At 38.2% G+C, this 18,540-nt stretch overlaps 1 protein-coding gene across 8 annotated transcripts in view; it reads left to right on the plus strand.

The window, feature by feature from the left end:
- RABGAP1 (RAB GTPase activating protein 1) overlaps nucleotides 1–18,540 on the plus strand; it is a 175,409-nt gene that overhangs the window by 12,743 nt on the left and 144,126 nt on the right. For 6 of the 8 annotated variants that reach the window (XM_021927168.2, XM_021927166.2, XM_021927171.2 and 3 more), the window contains one exon: nucleotides 13,490–13,688. In XM_021927168.2, coding sequence (XP_021782860.1) covers nucleotides 13,539–13,688 — 150 coding nt within the window. In that variant the 5' untranslated portion in view covers nucleotides 13,490–13,538. Of the gene's footprint in view, nucleotides 1–2,400; nucleotides 4,489–13,489; nucleotides 13,689–18,540 lie in introns of those variants that run through there. The other 2 variants (XM_021927169.2, XM_021927172.2) reach the window with 2 other exon arrangements.

Here is an 18,540-nt window from a genome sequence, read left to right on the forward strand (position 1 = left end):
ACTGGAGTGCAGTAATGCTGTCATAGCTCACCTCAACCTTGAACTTCTGGGCACTAGTGATCCTCCTGCTTCAGCCTCCCAAATAGCTAGGACTGCAGGCACCTGCCACCATACCCGGTTAATTTTGCTATTGTTTGTAGAGACTGGGTTTCACTATGTGGCCCAGGCTGTTATCAAACACCTGGCCTCAAGCAGTCCTCCCACCCTGGCCTCGCAAAGTGACAGCGTGACAACACTCTTAAGTAATCTTTTCTTTTTTTCTTTTTGAAACGGAGTCTCATTCTGTCGCCCAGGCTGGAGTGCGGTGGCGTGATCTCAGCTCATTGCAATCTCCCAGGCTAGAGTGCAGTGGCGCGATCTCAGCTCACTGCAACCTCTGCCTCCCAGGTTCAAGAGATTCTCATGCCTCAGCTTCCCGAGTAGCTGGGACTATAGGTGCGCACCACCACACCCAGATAATTTTTTTTTAATTTTTAGTAGAGGTGGGTTTTCACTATGTTGGCCAGGCTGGTCTCGAACTCCTGACCTCAGGTAATCCACCTGCCTCGGCCTCCCAAAGTGCTGGGATTACAGGAGTGAGCCACCACGCCTGGCCTAAATAATCTTTCTTAGCGAGACGGTACTTCAGGGATCGTTCCTATAGTTTGTTAAATCTTTCTTGGAGGTAGAACTCAAATATTTAAGAAGTGAATTTAATGTACATAAAGCAGAGTTTAGCATGACATTTTGGTGCTTTGTATGTAGTTGCCTTGTTTTACTGAGTTTCCATAGTTAGATCCCAGCAAAAAAAAATTCAAGGCTCAGGACTTGATGCCCCTGGGTATACCTGAAAAAACACCATATAAACATCACAGCTGTTGCTTTTTTTTTTTTTTTTTTTTTTTTTTTTAGCATAAACCGGTTATCTGGTCATCCCTACCACCCTAACCCCTCTCAGTTTTGTGTTGATCCTGAGATCATTATTGTTTAGAAACCTTGTAAATCAGAACAATATTGGATGGACATTTAAGCTTACGTTGTAACCATTCACGTTGACCCTAATAGCCTTGTTTCTCTTCATGTGCAAAGACCAAATATGGAAGTGTGCAAGTGTTGAACACATTAGTTTATAGAATTTGGCCTGGAAGTTTCCCTCCTCTTTCCAAATCAACCATAATATTCTGAAGTACTCAGTGAGAATTTTTTGAAGATTGTTTTTCATCAGACTTCACCACCTAAATCCCTTTTTCTGATCACTATACAGTAAAATAAAGCCCCAATCCTACTTTTAAGCTCCTGTCTGACATTAAATAGTATGTATTTGTCTGTAAAGTATGAGAAATATATCTCCTTAATTGTATACCTTTCCAAGAATTAATGCATAGTTGTTATGTATTTCCTGTTTAGGTTGTGTCAGCATTTGTGTTATAAACTACTACTTCTTGGGTTCTGTAAGTCTTTGTGGAAATAAATTTTTCTCTGTACCTAAATCTGGCATTTCTGAAGGTACATTAACAAATGAGTTTCTATGGTAACTTTAACGTAATGTTACTAAGTCAAACCTTAACAACAATTTGACTGTTTTAAAACTTTCTTCCGTTTTCCCTTATTTATACATTTTGGTAACTATAACAAACAACTTATGGTTTATAATTTTGTTTTCCATTTTCTGAGGATTATCTTATATCAGTTAAGGAAATGATATGCAGAATCCTTCTTTGGGAATATATTTTATTTTTTAAGACTAGTAAAGTGTAGTAATGAGAAGGGAGAAAAGAGTAGAACAAGGAGTTTGTTCTGTTACTGACTGAACAATTGCGATAACTCACTACCTTTGGACCAGCTTTGGGAATATATTTTAACTATCATCAAGGATAATAAGAGACAGCATACTGAAAGGCACAGAAAACATGTATCTTCTGCCAAACATTTATGGTTGCCTACATGTATTCCCCTGAAAATCAAACAGGTCATAGAAAACACAAATTATATTACTGCATTTATCTTAGACTTTGATCATCTATTGAATGATTTGCTTGCTTAGTGTTAAATTCATGTAGATTAAAGAGAAGTGAATAATACATTTTAGATCTGAATGTAAACAGATGCATATTCTAACTGGAATAGATTTTTTCTTTTTCTTTTTGTAAATAGCTTACTAAAATAGATTTTCTTTTTTTCTTTTTTTTTTGAGACAGAGTCTCGCTCTGTCGCCCAGGCTGGAGTGCAGTGGCCGGATCTCAGCTCACTGCAAGCTCCGCCTCCCGCGTTTACGCCATTCTCCTGCCTCAGCCTCCCGAGTAGCTGGGGCTACAGGTGCCTGCCACGTTGCCCAGCTAGTTTTTTGTATTTTTTAGTAGAGACGGGGTTTCACCGTGTTAGCCAGGGTGGTCTCGATCTCCTGAACTCGTGATCCGCCCCTCTCAGCCTCCCAAAGTGCTGGGATTACAGACTTGAGCCACCGCGCCCGGCCAGATTTTCTTAATTGTAGATGAGAAAGAACTATATTGACTAACTTCCTAAAAAGAGGAAAAGTCTTTGGCTAACCCTGCATTGCTTAAAAATACTCATATTTTTACATTTATTAAATGCTAATGTAAATTATACTTTGAAATCTGTTCAGAAAAAGTAAAGAATGATTTTTAAAACCCATACTAGCAAGGTCGGGAATATAATCTGACCTTGTGAAGGAGTCGTACATTAACATTAAGCTAACTTTGCCTGTGTTCCCAGGGAATCCAAACAACAATTTAAATATTTGGTTTCACAGATATTGTGTTGAAATGGCATTAAGCCAGCATATGTAGAGTTCTGGAAAAAATTAAACTGTGTTTCCTGATACATCCACAGGAACATGAGAAAACCATTGGCAAGATTTTATTTTTTCAAGTGTCAACATTATCGCACTCATAATTGACAGAGTTAAATGAATTGTTTTATGCACATTTCATCCCCACTTCTTACCTCTTGTACCTTTCCTTAGAAGTATGAAGTATCAAGATACAGTGGGGAGAGTATGAATTTTGGGGTGAGAAAGTCATGGATATCCCAAGTCTCTGAGAAAGAGAGATTAAGTAGCTTACCCTCAGAAACTCCATTTTAAAATATGGAGCTGCTTATGTCTACCTCATGGAACTGTAATGGAAAACACCTGATATTCACCCCTTAAAAGATCCTATAAAGTTATAATTATTTTGAAACTTACTTTTATTGAAGGGTAAATGTGGTATACATACAATGAAATATTCAGCCTTGAGGGAAATTCTGACACATGCTACAATATTAGTAAACCTTGAAGACATTGTACTAAATGAAATAAACCAGTTACAAAATGATAAATATTATGTAATTCCACTGCTTATATGCTGCACCTAGGGCAGTAAATTTCTTAGAGACAGAAAGTAGAATAGTGGTTTTTGGAGGAGGAGGAGAATAGGGAGTTAGTGTTAATGGGCACAGAGTTTCAGTTGGGGAGGAAAGGAAATGTTCTAAGGATAGATGATGGTGATGGTTGCATGACAATGTAAATGTATTTATTGACACAGAATTGTACACTTCCGTAGCTAAGATGGTAATGTTTGTGTTATTACTTAAACACAATGCAAAAAGATTACAACTTACAAACAGTATTTTTAAAGTCTTATTTTGTTTTATAATTCCCTGTATTTGTTTAATTCATATATCTTTTTTAGTTAATCTAGAACTAAAAGTGATTTAATAGTTTAAAGAAGTAAATTGTCACAGTTATGGTAGGCTCACATTTGCCTCAAAGTGAGTTTTAGATAAGCTAGTTTTTCTTGCCTTTAAGTGCAAGTAGGGACCCAAGATGATTGTTTTGATTCTTTTGGTTTTGGTTTTGTTTTTTTAATCTAACCTGAAATTAATCAGAAAGCTTAAATTATTACGATTCTCTTAGCCCACTAAAATAATTCAAAGAAATAACCCTAAAATTCAGAGTCAGAATGAAAACAAAGACATCTATTGTCTGGCAGTTAGTAGTGGTGGAAAGGAATTTATTTTTATAAAGAAGGGATGGTGTTCCATTGAGTTTTGTTAGATTTGTCCCACCCTTTCCAGGGATAGGCTGTGCGAAATTCTTGTGAAAACCACTGCAGCGAAACAAAGTTCAGAGCCAGGAAAACACACACACACACACACACACACACACACAAAAGCTGAGACTAACGCAATGTGATTTTTATAGCTTCTTTGTATCCTGCTTGTTTAATTTTAAAGAGCTACAAACCCACAGGAATTGTCCTGCTACAGCATCTTTCAGACTTGATTCTTTTGCTACATCCTGTCTTTTTCTTTTTCTAAACAGAGAGGAAACTTACCAGATTTGTGTTTTAGAAGGGTACAACTGGGAACAGCATAGAGGATGGATTGGAATGGGGAGAGGATGGAGATAGCAACATCAGGAAGGAGAGAGATGCAATCCAGAAAAGGACAGAGACTCCTAGATACCTGGGTTTGGATCAAGTTCCACAATTTTCTCTGTGGACTTAAGTGAGTTACTCAGCCTGCCAAAACCTCAGTTTGTCTGTCATATGAAGTTAATACCCATCTGGCAAGATTAGTGTGAAGATTAGTAATAATGCATGTAAAACTTGTTCGTACCATGTTGGGCATATAATTGACACTCAAGAAGTAATAAGTATTGTTTTCTCTTTAGATTTAGCCATCTTGCTTAAGAGTCCCTATAGCTGTACCCATTTCTTCACTGGTTGAGCAAAAAAAATGATGGGGATTAGGAGGGAAGTGGTTAGTGTTTGGTCCAAAGGGAACCCAAGGTATATTTTTTGTGACTGTGGTGTTAACTGTTTTTTGGTCATGACAGTTGGGGATTTGATGAAGAGTCATTCAGGTACACTCAAGGTAGCTTTTTTTTTTTAGCCTGTTCATTTTAGTCTTCATGTCCACATCCCTAATACATGCATGTAGAGTAGCATGTTTGTTTCTTTTCCTCATATTACTTAGACCCTACTAGTTAAACAGCGATGAAGTATATTAAACCAAATTTATTGAACACTGCCTGTAAGTAAGGATATGAAATTAATATGAGTAAAACATAAGACCCCCGTTCACAAGTAGTTCAGGGGGACTATTTGTGCCCATTATACTCCCAGCATTTGACATGGTGGTTTATACTCAGTAATTGCTTCTGGAATGAATGGATTGATCAGTATCGTGGAGTGGAAAACAAGCGTTGGGCCAGGCACAGTGGCTCATGCCTGTAATCCAGCACTTTGGGAGGACGAGGCAGGTGGATTATTTGAGATCAGGAGTTCAAGACCAGCTTGGTCAACATGGTGAAACCTCGTCTACTAAAAATACAAAAATTATAGCCAGCGCGGTGGCTCATGCCTGTAATCCCAGCACTTTGGGAGACCGAGGCGGGTGGGTCCCCTGAAGTTAGGAGTTCAACACCAGCCTGGCCCGACATAGTGAAACCCCATCTGTGCGAAAAATATAAAAATTAGCCAGGCGTGGTGGCACGCGCCTGTAGTCCCAGCTACTTGGGAGCCTAGGCAGGAGAATCACTTGAACCCAGGAGGTGGAGGTTACAGCGAGCTGAGATCACACTATTGCACTCCAGCCTGGGCAACAAGAGTGAAACTCCATCTCAAAAACAACAACAACAAAACAAAAGCAAAAATTAGCTGGGCGTGGTGGTGTGTGCCTGTAATCCCAGCTATTCAGGAGACTGAGGCAGGAGAATCGCTTGAACCCTGGAGGCAGAGATTACAGTGAGCCAAGATCATACCACTGCATCCAGCCTGGGTGACAAGGCAAGACTCTGTCTCAAAAAAAAAAAAGAAAAAAAGTGTTGATATTACTTTACTGTGTGGTAAATGCTGTAATTCTGTGATAGAACTAAAAAACAAAAAGCCTGAGGAGCCCTAGGAGAAAATAATGAACCTTGCAGAAGGGAAAGGGGGAGGTTGAATACTTGATTGTATTATTAGGTTGCTGTTGGTGGAGAACGGCTGATTGGGGAAACAAAAACACATTCCCAGCTGAGCAAGCAGCATAGGAAAAGGCTTGAGAGCATTAAAATGCATGACGTATTTGTGTATATAGTATGGTGTGACAGAAGAAGATAAGACTAGAATGGAAATTGGCTCCAGATTTTGAAGAACTAAATAATATAAGGATTTAGGATTTTATTGTATTTTCAGTCAGAAGCAATAAATAGTTTTGAGGAAGGGGGAGGGATGGGATATATGATCAGATCTAAGTTTTAGAAATTAACTTTGGGGGCTAAATAATCAATAACTAGAGAGAGTCTAGAATGAAAGATGTTTGTTATAGTGAGGTTGAAAGAGAATAAAATACAAGTCAATGACATGAGGGATGGTGAAGAAGGAATAGATTTGGGATATGTTTTAGAACTAAAATCCATTATTCCAAGGGAGGGTAAGAAAAGGAGGAGTCAAGATTTGTTTTGGTTTGGTTTCTTGTGCTTTTTTTTCCTTTCTTTTTTCTTTTTTTGATGTTACTTTCAATCTGTGGCTGTTAACCAGGACAGAGAACCCAGGATAGAGAATCTAGGAAGAAGAATCTCCTGACACCTGGGGGTTAAATGGTTTAGTTTTGGATGCAAGGAATTGGTTTTGAGATGACCATAGGACACATATAGTAGAGCCCTGCTGTGTATTCTTATAACACCCTTTACACACCTCTTATTATAACAAGCGCTATACTTACCTGTTTACTAGTCTGTTTTCCCTAGCACCGTAGGCCTGTCAAAGGTAAGGAGTATCTTTTATTCCTCACCATAACACTATACCTGGTGTCTGGCACATAGCAGATTCTTTGATACTGAATAGAAGAAAAGGAAAATATAACACAAATACCCATGTGAAATTCAAGAGAAAAGATAGTGCTAGAGTATTATCAGCATACAATAGAAAGCTGTACCCATGTTAGCTAATGAGATAGCCAGGGAAAAGAGGGACGATGATGTAATTTTAAAAACAGAAGAAAAGGAACCTAAATGAGAACTAAGAAAAGATAGAGGCAGGAAATGGATGCAAAAGGATAAGAGTTTCAGAATAAGAAAACGGCCAGCATTTTCATTTACTTCAGCAGGTGGAAGTAAGATAAGAACTGAAATAGTTATTTGGGTTGTGAAATTTTGTAGTGTTGATGGTTTTTAAGAGGTTCAGTGAAAGTGAGAAGTAAGGGGGTGGTATTTTTGAGAGGGGCTCAATAGAACAGTGGGGAGTTCCATTGAAGTGGTAGAGGTAGAGGCATTAATACTACTATTTCAAGAAGAAAATCTCAAGAAAACCAAAGAAATAAAGGTTAACCAAGCTTTGGACGAGGCACTAGCACATTTTGTCTCTAGTGTGTCAGGTTCAATTATTAGTACCACCCATACCTCTTATTAAGCTAGGTAGGTCACTTACTGGGAGGTGGTTTTGCCTCTGCTAATTGCACATTAGCAAACCCATGCCACTGCATGTCACTGTTTGTTACTTCTCAGATGTTAGTTAACTAGACACAATATAAATATCTGATAGTACTCTGTCTCAAAAGAAAAAGTTCAAGTTTTTAAAAAAGTAAACACTGATTTTTGAAGAACTGACTGCTTTTGAAGGACTCTTAAAAGAGGTTTTATCATGGCCAGTTCTTTCCATTTCACTCCATTAACCACAGTGCTTAAGAGGAGATTGAGAATGAATGTGAATTTTTTTTTTTGTTTTTGAGACAGGGTCTCTCTCAGTCACTTAGGCTGGAGTGCAGTGGCTCCATCATAGTTCACTGCAGCCTAGAACCCCTGGGCTCAAGCAGTCCTCTGGCTCAGCCTCCCAAGTAGCTGGCACTACAGGCACACACCACCTCACTTGACTAATTTTTAAATATCTTATTTTAGAGATGGGATCTAACTATATTGCCCAGGCTGGTCTTGAAATCCTAGTCTCAAGCGACCCTCCCACCTCAGCCTCCCAAGTTTTTGGGATAACAGACATGAGCCACTGCTCCTGGCTAAATGTGAATCTTTATTTAGCAATGTTGAGATGTATTTGATACTGGGGTACATAATTGAGCATAAAATTGGCACTTACAGCACAGAGCAGGCAAAAAGTTCATAGAGTTTTCGTATACGATACTAATTTACAATAAAAATCTCTAGTGATCTTTAATGTCTCTGTAAGAATAAAAGTAGTGAGAGTAGATATAATGAAAATAAAGCATAATTGAACTTTTAGGTGTGATGGAGGCGGCTGTATAAGTGTACATAATTGTCTATCACCTTAAGTGACTTGACTTTTTTGAAAGAGAGGTAAGTCTGGGTACAGTGGCTTATGCCTGTGATCCCAGCACTTTGGATTGGATGGCTGAGAATTTTTTTTTTTTTTTTTTTTTGAGACGGAGTCTCGCTCTGTCACCCAGGCTGGAGTGCAGTGGCCGGATCTCGGCTCACTGCAAGCTCCGCCTCCCGGGTTCACGCCATTCTCCTGCCTCAGCCTCCCGAGTAGCTGGGACTACAGGCGCCCGCCACCTCGCCCGGCTAGTTTTTTGTATTTTTTAGTAGAGACGGGGTTTCACCGTGTTAGCCAGGATGGTCTTGATCTCCTGACCTCGTGATCCACCCGTCTCGGCCTCCCAAAATGCTGGGATTACAGGCTTGAGCCACCGCGCCCGGCCAAGAATTTTTTTAAAAATTTTATTATTATTATTATTATTATTATTATTATTATTATTATTATTTTGAGACAGTCTCACTCTGTTGCCCAGGCTGGAGTGCAGTGGCATGATCTCGGCTCACTGCAAGCTCCGCCTCCCGGGTTCATGCAATTCTCCTGCCTCAGCCTCCCAAGTAGCTGGGACTACAGGCGCCTGCCACCATACTTGGCTAATTTTTTCTTTTTTTGTAGAGACAGGGTTTCACCATGTTAGCCAGGATGGTGTCGATCTCCTGACCTCGTGATCTGCCCGCCTCAGCCTCCTAGAGTGCTGGGATTACAGGTGTGAGCCACTGCGCCCAGCTGAGAAATTTTTAAAAAAGATTAGCTAGGTGTGGTGGCACACACTTGTGGTCCTAGCTACTCAGGAGGCGGAGGTAGGAGGATCGAGGCTGCAGTGAGCTATGATCACACTACCACATTCCAGCCTGGGCGACACAGCAAGAACCTGTCTCAAAAATACAAGCATCCTTGAACTTGCATCCACCAACCTGCGCTGTTGGTAATTGGACTTGTTACAAGGATCTGGGCTCGTCACTTCTATAAAAGAAGAAGACAAACTGAATGCCTACGTACCAGATACCAGGCAATATGTATCTTATTTCAAATGGGATAATAATCCTTATTCTATCTATCTTATAGAATTGTTAGGATGATAAAATGAGATAAAAATGTGTACATTTTATTCCTTTCTATGATATATAAAGGATTTTTATTCAAAGTGCGATTTTGCTTTTATTTAGATATTAACAACTTAGAATGTGAAATTAGGAAATTAATTTATTTTTTTCCTCAGTAATGTGTTTCCCAACTAACAACCAAATTAATTCATACAGGCACTATAGACATAAGCCAAGAAGTAGAGATAGTATGAAGTATTTTAATTTGGATTACTTAAATCAGTTAATAACTTAAATTTTTTTGAATTTGAAGTTAGCTTTTGAAAAGCTATAACTATTGGGTGCTTATAATGTTTTTTGTGTATTGTTAAATGTTTTATGTATAGTCCTTAGTAATTTGTACACTAGCTCTATGAGATCGATAGTATAACATCACCTCTATGGAAACTGAGGCTTGGTGTGACAGGCTCATACTATTAGTAGTAGAACCAGTATTTTTGTTTTTTTTTTTTGAGACGGAGTTTTGCTCTGTTGCCAGGCTGGAGTGGAGTGGCACGATCTTGGCTCACTGCAAGCTCCGCCTCCCGAGTTCAGGCAATTCTCCTTACTCAGCCTCCCGAGTAGCTGGGACTACAGGCGTGTGCCACCATGCCCAGCTAAGTTTTATATTTTTAGTACAGACGGGGTTTCACTATGTTGGCCAGGATGGTCTCAACCTCTTGACCTCGTGATCCACCCGCCTCGGCCTCCCAAAGTGCTGGGGTTACAGGCATGAGCCACTGTGCCCGCCCAGAACCAGTATTTTAACTTAGGTTTTTCTTAACTCATAATTGTAGGTTTTTCTTAACTCATAATTGTGTGCTTCAGCATCACAAATACGACCTCTGTTCTTTTTGTCAATTTATAAAAGGTGGGCTTACTTTCTCCTTGGGTGGCTCTTGCTCTTTTCCATCTTTATTTGCTATTTATCCTACTTCTTTAACAAATAGTTGAGCACCTGCTATGTGCCAGGCATTATTACAGGTGCCAGGGATCCAACACTTAATCAGACACAAAAATCTCTGCCCTCATGAACCTTAGGTTCTAGTTTACAATATACTTAAATTACTAAAATACATGTCAAGCGGTTATAGGTGCTATGGAGAAGTGAAGTGGCAGTGCAGGGTGTTGGAGGGAGGAATTTTGATACTTTATTGTCAATGGGAATTAGAATTAAAGTTTGAAGGATGAAGAATTAGAGTAGGGGACTTCTTATGGTAACTGATGTGAGTAGGGATTAAAAAGAAATCCCTTACGGTCTTGAGACAGAAGTTGTGAATCTCTAGAATTTGCCAGAAGTGCAGCAAATTCTGGGGTACTTCTTCATTATGGAGGCCAGGGAATGGGTGGTTTTATCTAAGTTTGTGGAGCTGATGGACTGCTCCCTCTTCACTTCTGTCCATGGAGGCCAGAGAAAAGGAATCTTATTGTATAATTTTTCCTGTACTACTTAGTGTTTTGATAAACCTCATTCCTGCTGAGTGATTCAGTTACTTTCAGTTGCCAAAACAAATAATAAAGTATTTTATAAAGTGTATTTTCCTATCACCTTCTCAAGGAAAGTAGGTGGAACTTTGAGCTTGCCAAATCTCAGTTCCTTAGTGTAATTACCAAAGTACATTGCTTTTGAGTCCAGAGTAGTGGTATACAAAGTTGTTAGTGTCTCTGAGACCAGAGCTTTAGACCACTTTCCCAGGCCCTCTGCCATCCAACTGTTAATCACATTATAAAAGATGGATAAAAGACTTAATTGATTGAGCATGAAAACTTAAAGTACAAATTTTGAAAAAAAGATAAAGACTCCTTTACCCAATACTGAGTGTTTTGGGACAAGACCCAAATTTGTGGCATTAGAAAGGCTTCATAATCTAATGGAAAGAGTATAGCCTTTGGAGTCAGATATCTGGGTTTAATTTTTGACTTTGACTCTAACCACATTACATTGAACAAGTTACACCATCTCTCTAAGACTTAATTTCCTCATTTGTGAAATAGAGATGTGACAAATTAAAAGGCACCATTAAGAAACAACATAATAGATACTGTAGAAAAATCAAATGTAAAATGCTGTAGAAACAGATATAAGGGAAACAGTTCATTTGATTCTGGGTGGGAATGGGCAAGTGGACTGAGAAGACTACTAAAAGAGGGAGATTTTACATCATGAGTGATGAGTTGGAGTTGATTAAGTACAGAAGTGAGGAAACCACTTCAGGAAGAGAATCCTGTAAGGGCAAATATCTAAAGGAATAAAGTATATATCCTTAGCTAAGGTCTAAGTTAGTCCCTCTCCCAACATGTTCCCATAATTTTCTTTATCCTAAATCAGTACTTATTAAGTACGATTTGCCTCTGCTCTCTACTAAAGTATAAACTTTGGGGCAAGGATCTATTTTCTTTTGTTTACCGTAGCTTGCTTTTTATACATTAACCACTCAGTAAGTATTCATTGAATGAATTAAGTAAAACATTTTTCTTTGAATTTTTCAAAAGTACAATTTGAAATGTTTTTGAATGCCATGCTATGTATTTAGATTTGGTCTTATGAAATGCAGATGTGTAATAGCTGTTAAGCAGGGGAATTAGTTTAAATAAAAGGCAACAGAGAGTCCAGGGTTCTAGCCTTAGCTGTGCCATTAACTGGTTAAATGACCTTTTCTCGGGGTTGCCATTTCTTTATCTAACAGTATTGATTTGTAAGGTTTTTTTTTTTTCCTTCTTTTTACCTTGCCATCAATTTGATTTTAGATTTCTAAGTTTTCTTCCAACTATAGTACTCAGGGATTGTGTAGTTTCTCCTGCCAGGTGTTTATATGTGGACCTTTTAGGGGAAAATTGTGTTTGACATATGGTGTATGCTCCATAAATATATAGTCAATGATCAAAAATCCAAAGCATAAATAAGGACTTCCCAGTCAGAAAATTAAACAGATTTTTAGAACCTTACATCTCTGGAGTACTAGATGAACATGGAGCCACAGCTGCTTTTGTTAGTTAAATCTCTGAGTGTAACGTTATATTGTTTTGTTGATGTTTTGACAACCAAATGAAACATTGCCACAAAGTTTGCAGAACTAGGTTTAAAAATGATGGTGAGTTTAAGTTTTATTCCAAGAGTCAATAAATAATTGAATGAATTTTCTTAAGTGACACTTCTTTATACTTTTTGCTAGGAATTTTTGGTATAAAACTCTTATTTGGGTAATGTTCATATTGAGCTGAGTTCTAAGAAACTGGTGTGGGAAGATGCAGTTTTTAATGAACTTCTCATTTCTTGCTTTGTAAGGTATTTCCCAGCTCTAGAATTTATGCTAAAATTTAACTGCCTTGAATTTTTTTCTGTTGGGCGTAAATGTGAAATTTGGCCTTTTAAAACCATGTTAGTATTTTAAACTTATGTATCAATAATTCTAGGAAAACCTTATTGTACCCTCACAATAACTAAGTGCTTTCCTTTTCATTTACATTTACAACTTTAAAAATTAAAGGGTAGAAAACAGAAGGCTAGACTGGGCGCGGTGGCTCATGCCTGTAATCTCAGCTTTTTGGGAGGCTGAGGCGGGCGGATCATGAGGTCAGGAGATCGAGACCATCCTGGCTAACACGTTGAAACCCCGTCTCTACTAAAAATACCAAAAAAAAATTAGCTGGGCATGGTGGCGGGTGCCTGTAGTCCCAGCTACTCAGGAGGCTGAGACAAGAGAATGGCATGAACCTGGGAGGCGGAGCTTGCAATGAGTTGAGATTGCACCGCTGCATTCCAGCCTGGGTGACAAAGCAAGACTCCATCTCAAAAAAAAAAAAAAAAAAAAAGAAAACAGAAGGCTAATACTTATATCTTTTTGGAGGCTAAGACTTGAATTGCAACTTAGCCCAAAGAAATCACTGTAAGTAGTTAGGGTTATCCTGAAGGGAGTATGTTTTATTTATTTTTTTGAAGTCGGAAATATCTCTGCCTTGAATAGCATGAAATTCCTTTTTATCTGGAATAAAAAAAAAAACCAAAAAAACCCTAAGCTATAAGTAGTGAAAGTCTTAGAAAAGTATTTTTGAAGCATTTAAAAAGAATGCAGTATATGTTGTGTAAGAAGTAGAGTGTAATTGAATATCTGGCAGACATTCTATCTGAGTATCTTTATGGTTTTTGTTTTCCAGGCATTAAAAAATATTTAATCATTCATGTGTTGAGACTCATTCTTGAGTTATGGATGACAAGGCTTCTGTTGGAAAAATCAGTGTCTCTTCAGACTCAGTATCTACTCTTAATAGTGAAGATTTTGTCTTGGTTTCCAGGCAAGGAGATGAGACACCATCTACAAATAATGGAAGTGATGATGAGAAAACAGGACTCAAGGTAAAACTACGTAACCTAAGTTTGTTTTGCTTAGCATTTCTAAGCCCATTGCAAAACTTGGCCTTAACAGAAAATGGATATGGGAGGAAAGTGAGAACATGGAAGTAATATACTGCTTTTTCTTTAATGTTAAAGAATTTTATTTGAACTTAGTGAGAAGTTTATATTTGATTAAAGATTTTCACTCTAATTAGCTTTTCCTAAATTTTTCAATACCCCTAAATGTCAAAACTAGTGGTTATAGTATAAATATTTGTCATTTTAATATTGTTTTCACTTTTCCGTTGAACTACAAGTATTTGTTTTGTTTGGTCCTGGTTTACCTAATGTAAGGGCACTGGCAGGTCAAAGATACTATTTACGAAAATCCGTTTTAGGATTATTGAAACAACTTTAAATACCTGGCCATTTTTGTTTATAATTCCTCAGCCACTGTTACTTCTTTTCCAATGCCCTATTGTTGTTCTACTCTTTATTGATATAAATAAAAACAGATTATCTGTTAAAGTTGTCATTTACACTATAAGTAGCTTTAAAAATGTATTAACTCCTGTTAACATCTTTTCATGCAACAGATGTTTACTCAGTGGTGACTGTGTGCCAATTATTGTCCTAATACTGGAGGTATAGTGGTGAACAACACAGGCAAAGCTCCCTGCCTTTCTAGAGCTTTAATTCTAATGGGGGAAATAGACTGTAAGCAAATAAGAAAATAAATATATCAAGTAAATTTTGGTGCTGTGAAGAATAACAAAACAGGATATGTGGATAAAGAGTGAACAACATTATGATTGTTCCTTGACTTTTAAAAATTTTTGTCAAAATGAGAACACTTGGACACATGGTGGGGAACATCATACACCTGGGCCTGTCATGGGGTGGAGGGAAGGGGGAGGGATAGCATTAGGAGAAATACCTAATGTAAATGATGAGTTAATGGGTGCAGCACACCAACATGGCACATGTATACATATGTAACAAACCTGCATGTCGTGAATATGTACCCTAAAACCTAAGGTATAATAAAAAAAAATTTGTCAAAATTTTGAAAACTTACCAGGTGTTGTGGCTCACACCTGTAATTTGGGAGGCCTTGGCAACCGGATCACTTGAGCCCAGGAGTTGGAGACCAGTCTGGGGAACATGGCAAAACTCCATTTCTACAGAAGTTTAAAAAATTAACCAGGCGTAGTGGCACATACCTTTGATCCCCACTACTCAGGAGGCTTAAGTGGGAGGATCGATTGAGGCCAGGAGGTGGAGGCTGCAGTGAACCATGATCACACCACTGCACTTCAGCCTGAGTGACAGAGTGAGATCCTGTCTCAAAAAAGAAAACAACCCTTACTCTTACTCATAAATGTATAGAGGAATAAATAAAAAACAGTAAAACTTAAAAAAGTTAATAAGAGTGAATGACAGGTGCTGTTTTAGAGAAGGTCTTGAGATGACATTTGAGGTGAGGCCCAAATGAAGTGAGGAAGAAGGCCATGGAAAAATCTGGGAAAAGAGCTTTCCAGTGGGAGCGGCAAACAGACCATGAGGAGAACCACCTTTGCTAGGACGGGGGTTAGAGCAGAGTGAACAAAGTAAAAAGCAGTAAAGGATGAGATCCATTAGTGGGCATGGGCTGGATTGTGTAGAACCTTGTGGAGCTTAGTAGGAAGTGTGGGGCTTTGTTAAAAAAAAAAAAAAAAAAAAATGAGTGGAAATGTTGGAAAGTTTTGAATGGAATCATGATCTAATTTATATTTTTAAAAGCTCACTGGTTAAGAGGGACTTGTAGGATGACAGCATGTTCTTTCTACTCCCCAGCAGAACTGGTGACAATTACGAAAATAAAACATTTAAGGTCTCTGAAAGTATTTTAAAGGAAATACAGCAAATGAAAAAACATTTATTCAAGAAAATTTACTAAAATTTGGTCAGAGCAGCAAGAACCTGTTATTGGTAACAAGACCTGCCCTTTCCTTACCCTATCCCAGCTGAGACAGTTGGTAACTCCTCTCCATATTGGTGCAGTGAAGAAGACAAGAATCCCTGTCCCCCCACCGACTCCCATTCTGGGCTATCTTCCAGAGCAGGAGCAAGATATCAGTATTTCTCATCCTGCTTCCCCATGCCTGTTTCTGGCCAAGTGTGACTTAGAGTTGGGGGCCTCGTTTTTCTGCCCAGCTCCTTGCTCCCGGGACAGAGGCTTTACTTTGGGCAGAGCAACTAACCCTGGGGTGTCAGTGAGACAGTGTGTTATTGTCTCTACTTCCAGCTCCAAAGCCATGTCTCAGAGATTTTACCTACAGGGAAAAGTTGGCCTTAAAGCAGCCTTCTTAAAGGAATGGGCTTCATTCACGACAGAGTGTAGAAAAGTTTAAGCCTAAGGTTACTCTAAAAAAAATAGTGGAGGTTGTGGTGAAAGGTAATTGGGGAAGATTGGTAGGTTGATTGGACATTTAGACTTGACTATAGACATCCTAGTTTGCCTGAGGAAACTAGGGAAAAACACAGCTGGGAGGAGATCACCAAGGAACTTTCACTTGACCTCTGGAACTTTCACTTCAAAGTTACCCAAGTTTGATTGACTTAGACTATGGAGCAGTTTATACCGTAGTGCATTGTTGAAATCATTACAGCAGTCAGACAGCAATTAGTGTAATTTAACAAGCTAGATGTGGTCAGAGAAGCCAAGAGTCAGCGAGAGCCCTGCCCAAACCACTCTCATCCCAAGGTTACAGTGAGCAATCTCAAGTCTGAGCTCCCTAAGGAGCAACACCAGAGGCTTAACACTGGGGGTAGGACAATGGAATCTGCAAAAATCAACTAGCCAGTCACCCAATAATGAAGCATAAACAATAACAAATCTTGCAGTGGGGAGGCCAGAACTCAGCATTGGTACTGTATATTATCTCAAGTATCTAGTTTCTATCCAAAAATTATAAGACATTCAGAGAAACAAGAAAATGGGACCCAGACATCCCATTAAAAAAGCAAGCAGCAGTTACTACCTGTGAGAGTGACTGGTTGGATTTAGCACAGAGCTTTCAAGGTAGCCATTATTAATATATTCAGCAAACTAAAGGAAATCATGGTTAAAGAAATTAAGGCGTGATGATAGTTTCACATGAAATAGAGAATATTAATAAAGAGAAATCATTTTAAAAAGAACTAAATGGAAATTCTGGAAAGGAAAATCACAGTAACTGAAATGAAAAACTCACTTGTGGGGCACAACAGTACATTTCAACTGGCAAAAGAAAGAGTTAATGAACTTGACGATAGATTAGTAGAAATTACTCAAAGAACATGAAGAAAAACAATGTAGAAAAAAACAGGCTCAGAAAAATATGGGAAGCTGTTAAGTGTGCCAACATGCTTGTAATAGGAGTATCAAAAGGAGAGGAGAAAGAGAAATGACTAGAAAAAAATTTTAAGTAATAATATCCAAAAATATCCCAAATTTATTTAAAAACAATAATTTATACAAAATACAAAAAACAATAATTATATAATATAATATATGTGAAGTTCAGTGAACTCCACATGGAATGGATGCAAAGAGATTCACAAAAAGGATTATCTTGGTAAAAATGCTAAAAACCAAAGACAAGGAAAAAATCTTTAGAGCAGCAAGAGATAAGTGACTCATCAACTTACAAGGGAACTTTCCCATAAGATTCGTAGCTAACTTCTCAGCAAAAAAATGGAGGCAAGAAGCCAGTGGGACAACGTATTCAAAGCACTTAAACCAAAAAACTGTTAACCAACCATTCTATGTCCAGCCAAGCTATTATTCAAAACTGAAGGTTCTCTGATGTAAAGTGTTCTGAGGTAAAAACTCAGAGAATTTGCTGCTGGCAGACCCACCTTATAAGAAACACTAAAGGAAGTTCTTCAGGCTGAAAGCAAGTTACTCCAAATGATGCTTTTAATCCACATGAAAAATCAAAGAGCACCAGTAAAAATAATTATGTAGTAATGACACTATAAATGCATATTTTCTCCTTCTCTTTTGTGTTGTGTATCTATCATGCATATCTATATAGGCACTTAACAGCTATAAATTTCCCTAAGAACTGTTGAAGCTGTATCCTATAAATTTCTCTAAGAACTGTTGAAACTGTATCCCAGTAAAATCTGCATTTTACTGCAGTACTATATACTATGTATATAATATATTGTTGGGCCTATGAGATGTGGAAATGTAATATAGTTGCCAATAATAGGAAAAAGGAGATAAGATAGGGACAGATCTGTGTTTCAGCTAGGAAATAACTCCATATAGTAACTCAAATTCATAAGAATAAATGAAGAAAACCAAAAATAATAAACAAGAAGGTTAATATAAGAAAACTGTAAATATACATTGGTTTTTCTCTCAACTTCTTTTAAGGTATACATAAAATTATATAAAGTAATAATTGTGACAGATTATTGTTGGACCTCTAACAGTTATTTATAGATATAGTATATATAGCAATACCACAAAAGGCAGGGGGAAGGGATTAGAGCTATGTGTGAATAATGTTTCTATTTCTCAGTGGAATTGAGTGAGTATAAATCAGATGCTCATTCTGATAAGATATACATTGTTTCAAGTCCAACAGAGCTTAAAGATTAAAAAAAAAGGGGGGGGTAGTCCCAGCACTTTGGGAGAGTGAGGTGGGTGGATTGCTTGAGCCCAGGAGTTTAAGACCAACCTGGGCCACATGGTGAAACCCCATCTCTACAAAAACAAACAAACAAGCAAAAAACCCCCACAAATTAGCCAGGCATTGTGGTGTGTGCCTGTAGTCAGAAGGGGATTTGGGAGGCTGAGGTGGGAGAATTGCCTAAGCCCAGGAGGTTGAGGCTCTGG

Source organism: Papio anubis, chromosome 13 (assembly GCF_008728515.1).
Source record: "Papio anubis isolate 15944 chromosome 13, Panubis1.0, whole genome shotgun sequence".
Taxonomy (NCBI): Eukaryota; Metazoa; Chordata; class Mammalia; order Primates; family Cercopithecidae; genus Papio; species Papio anubis.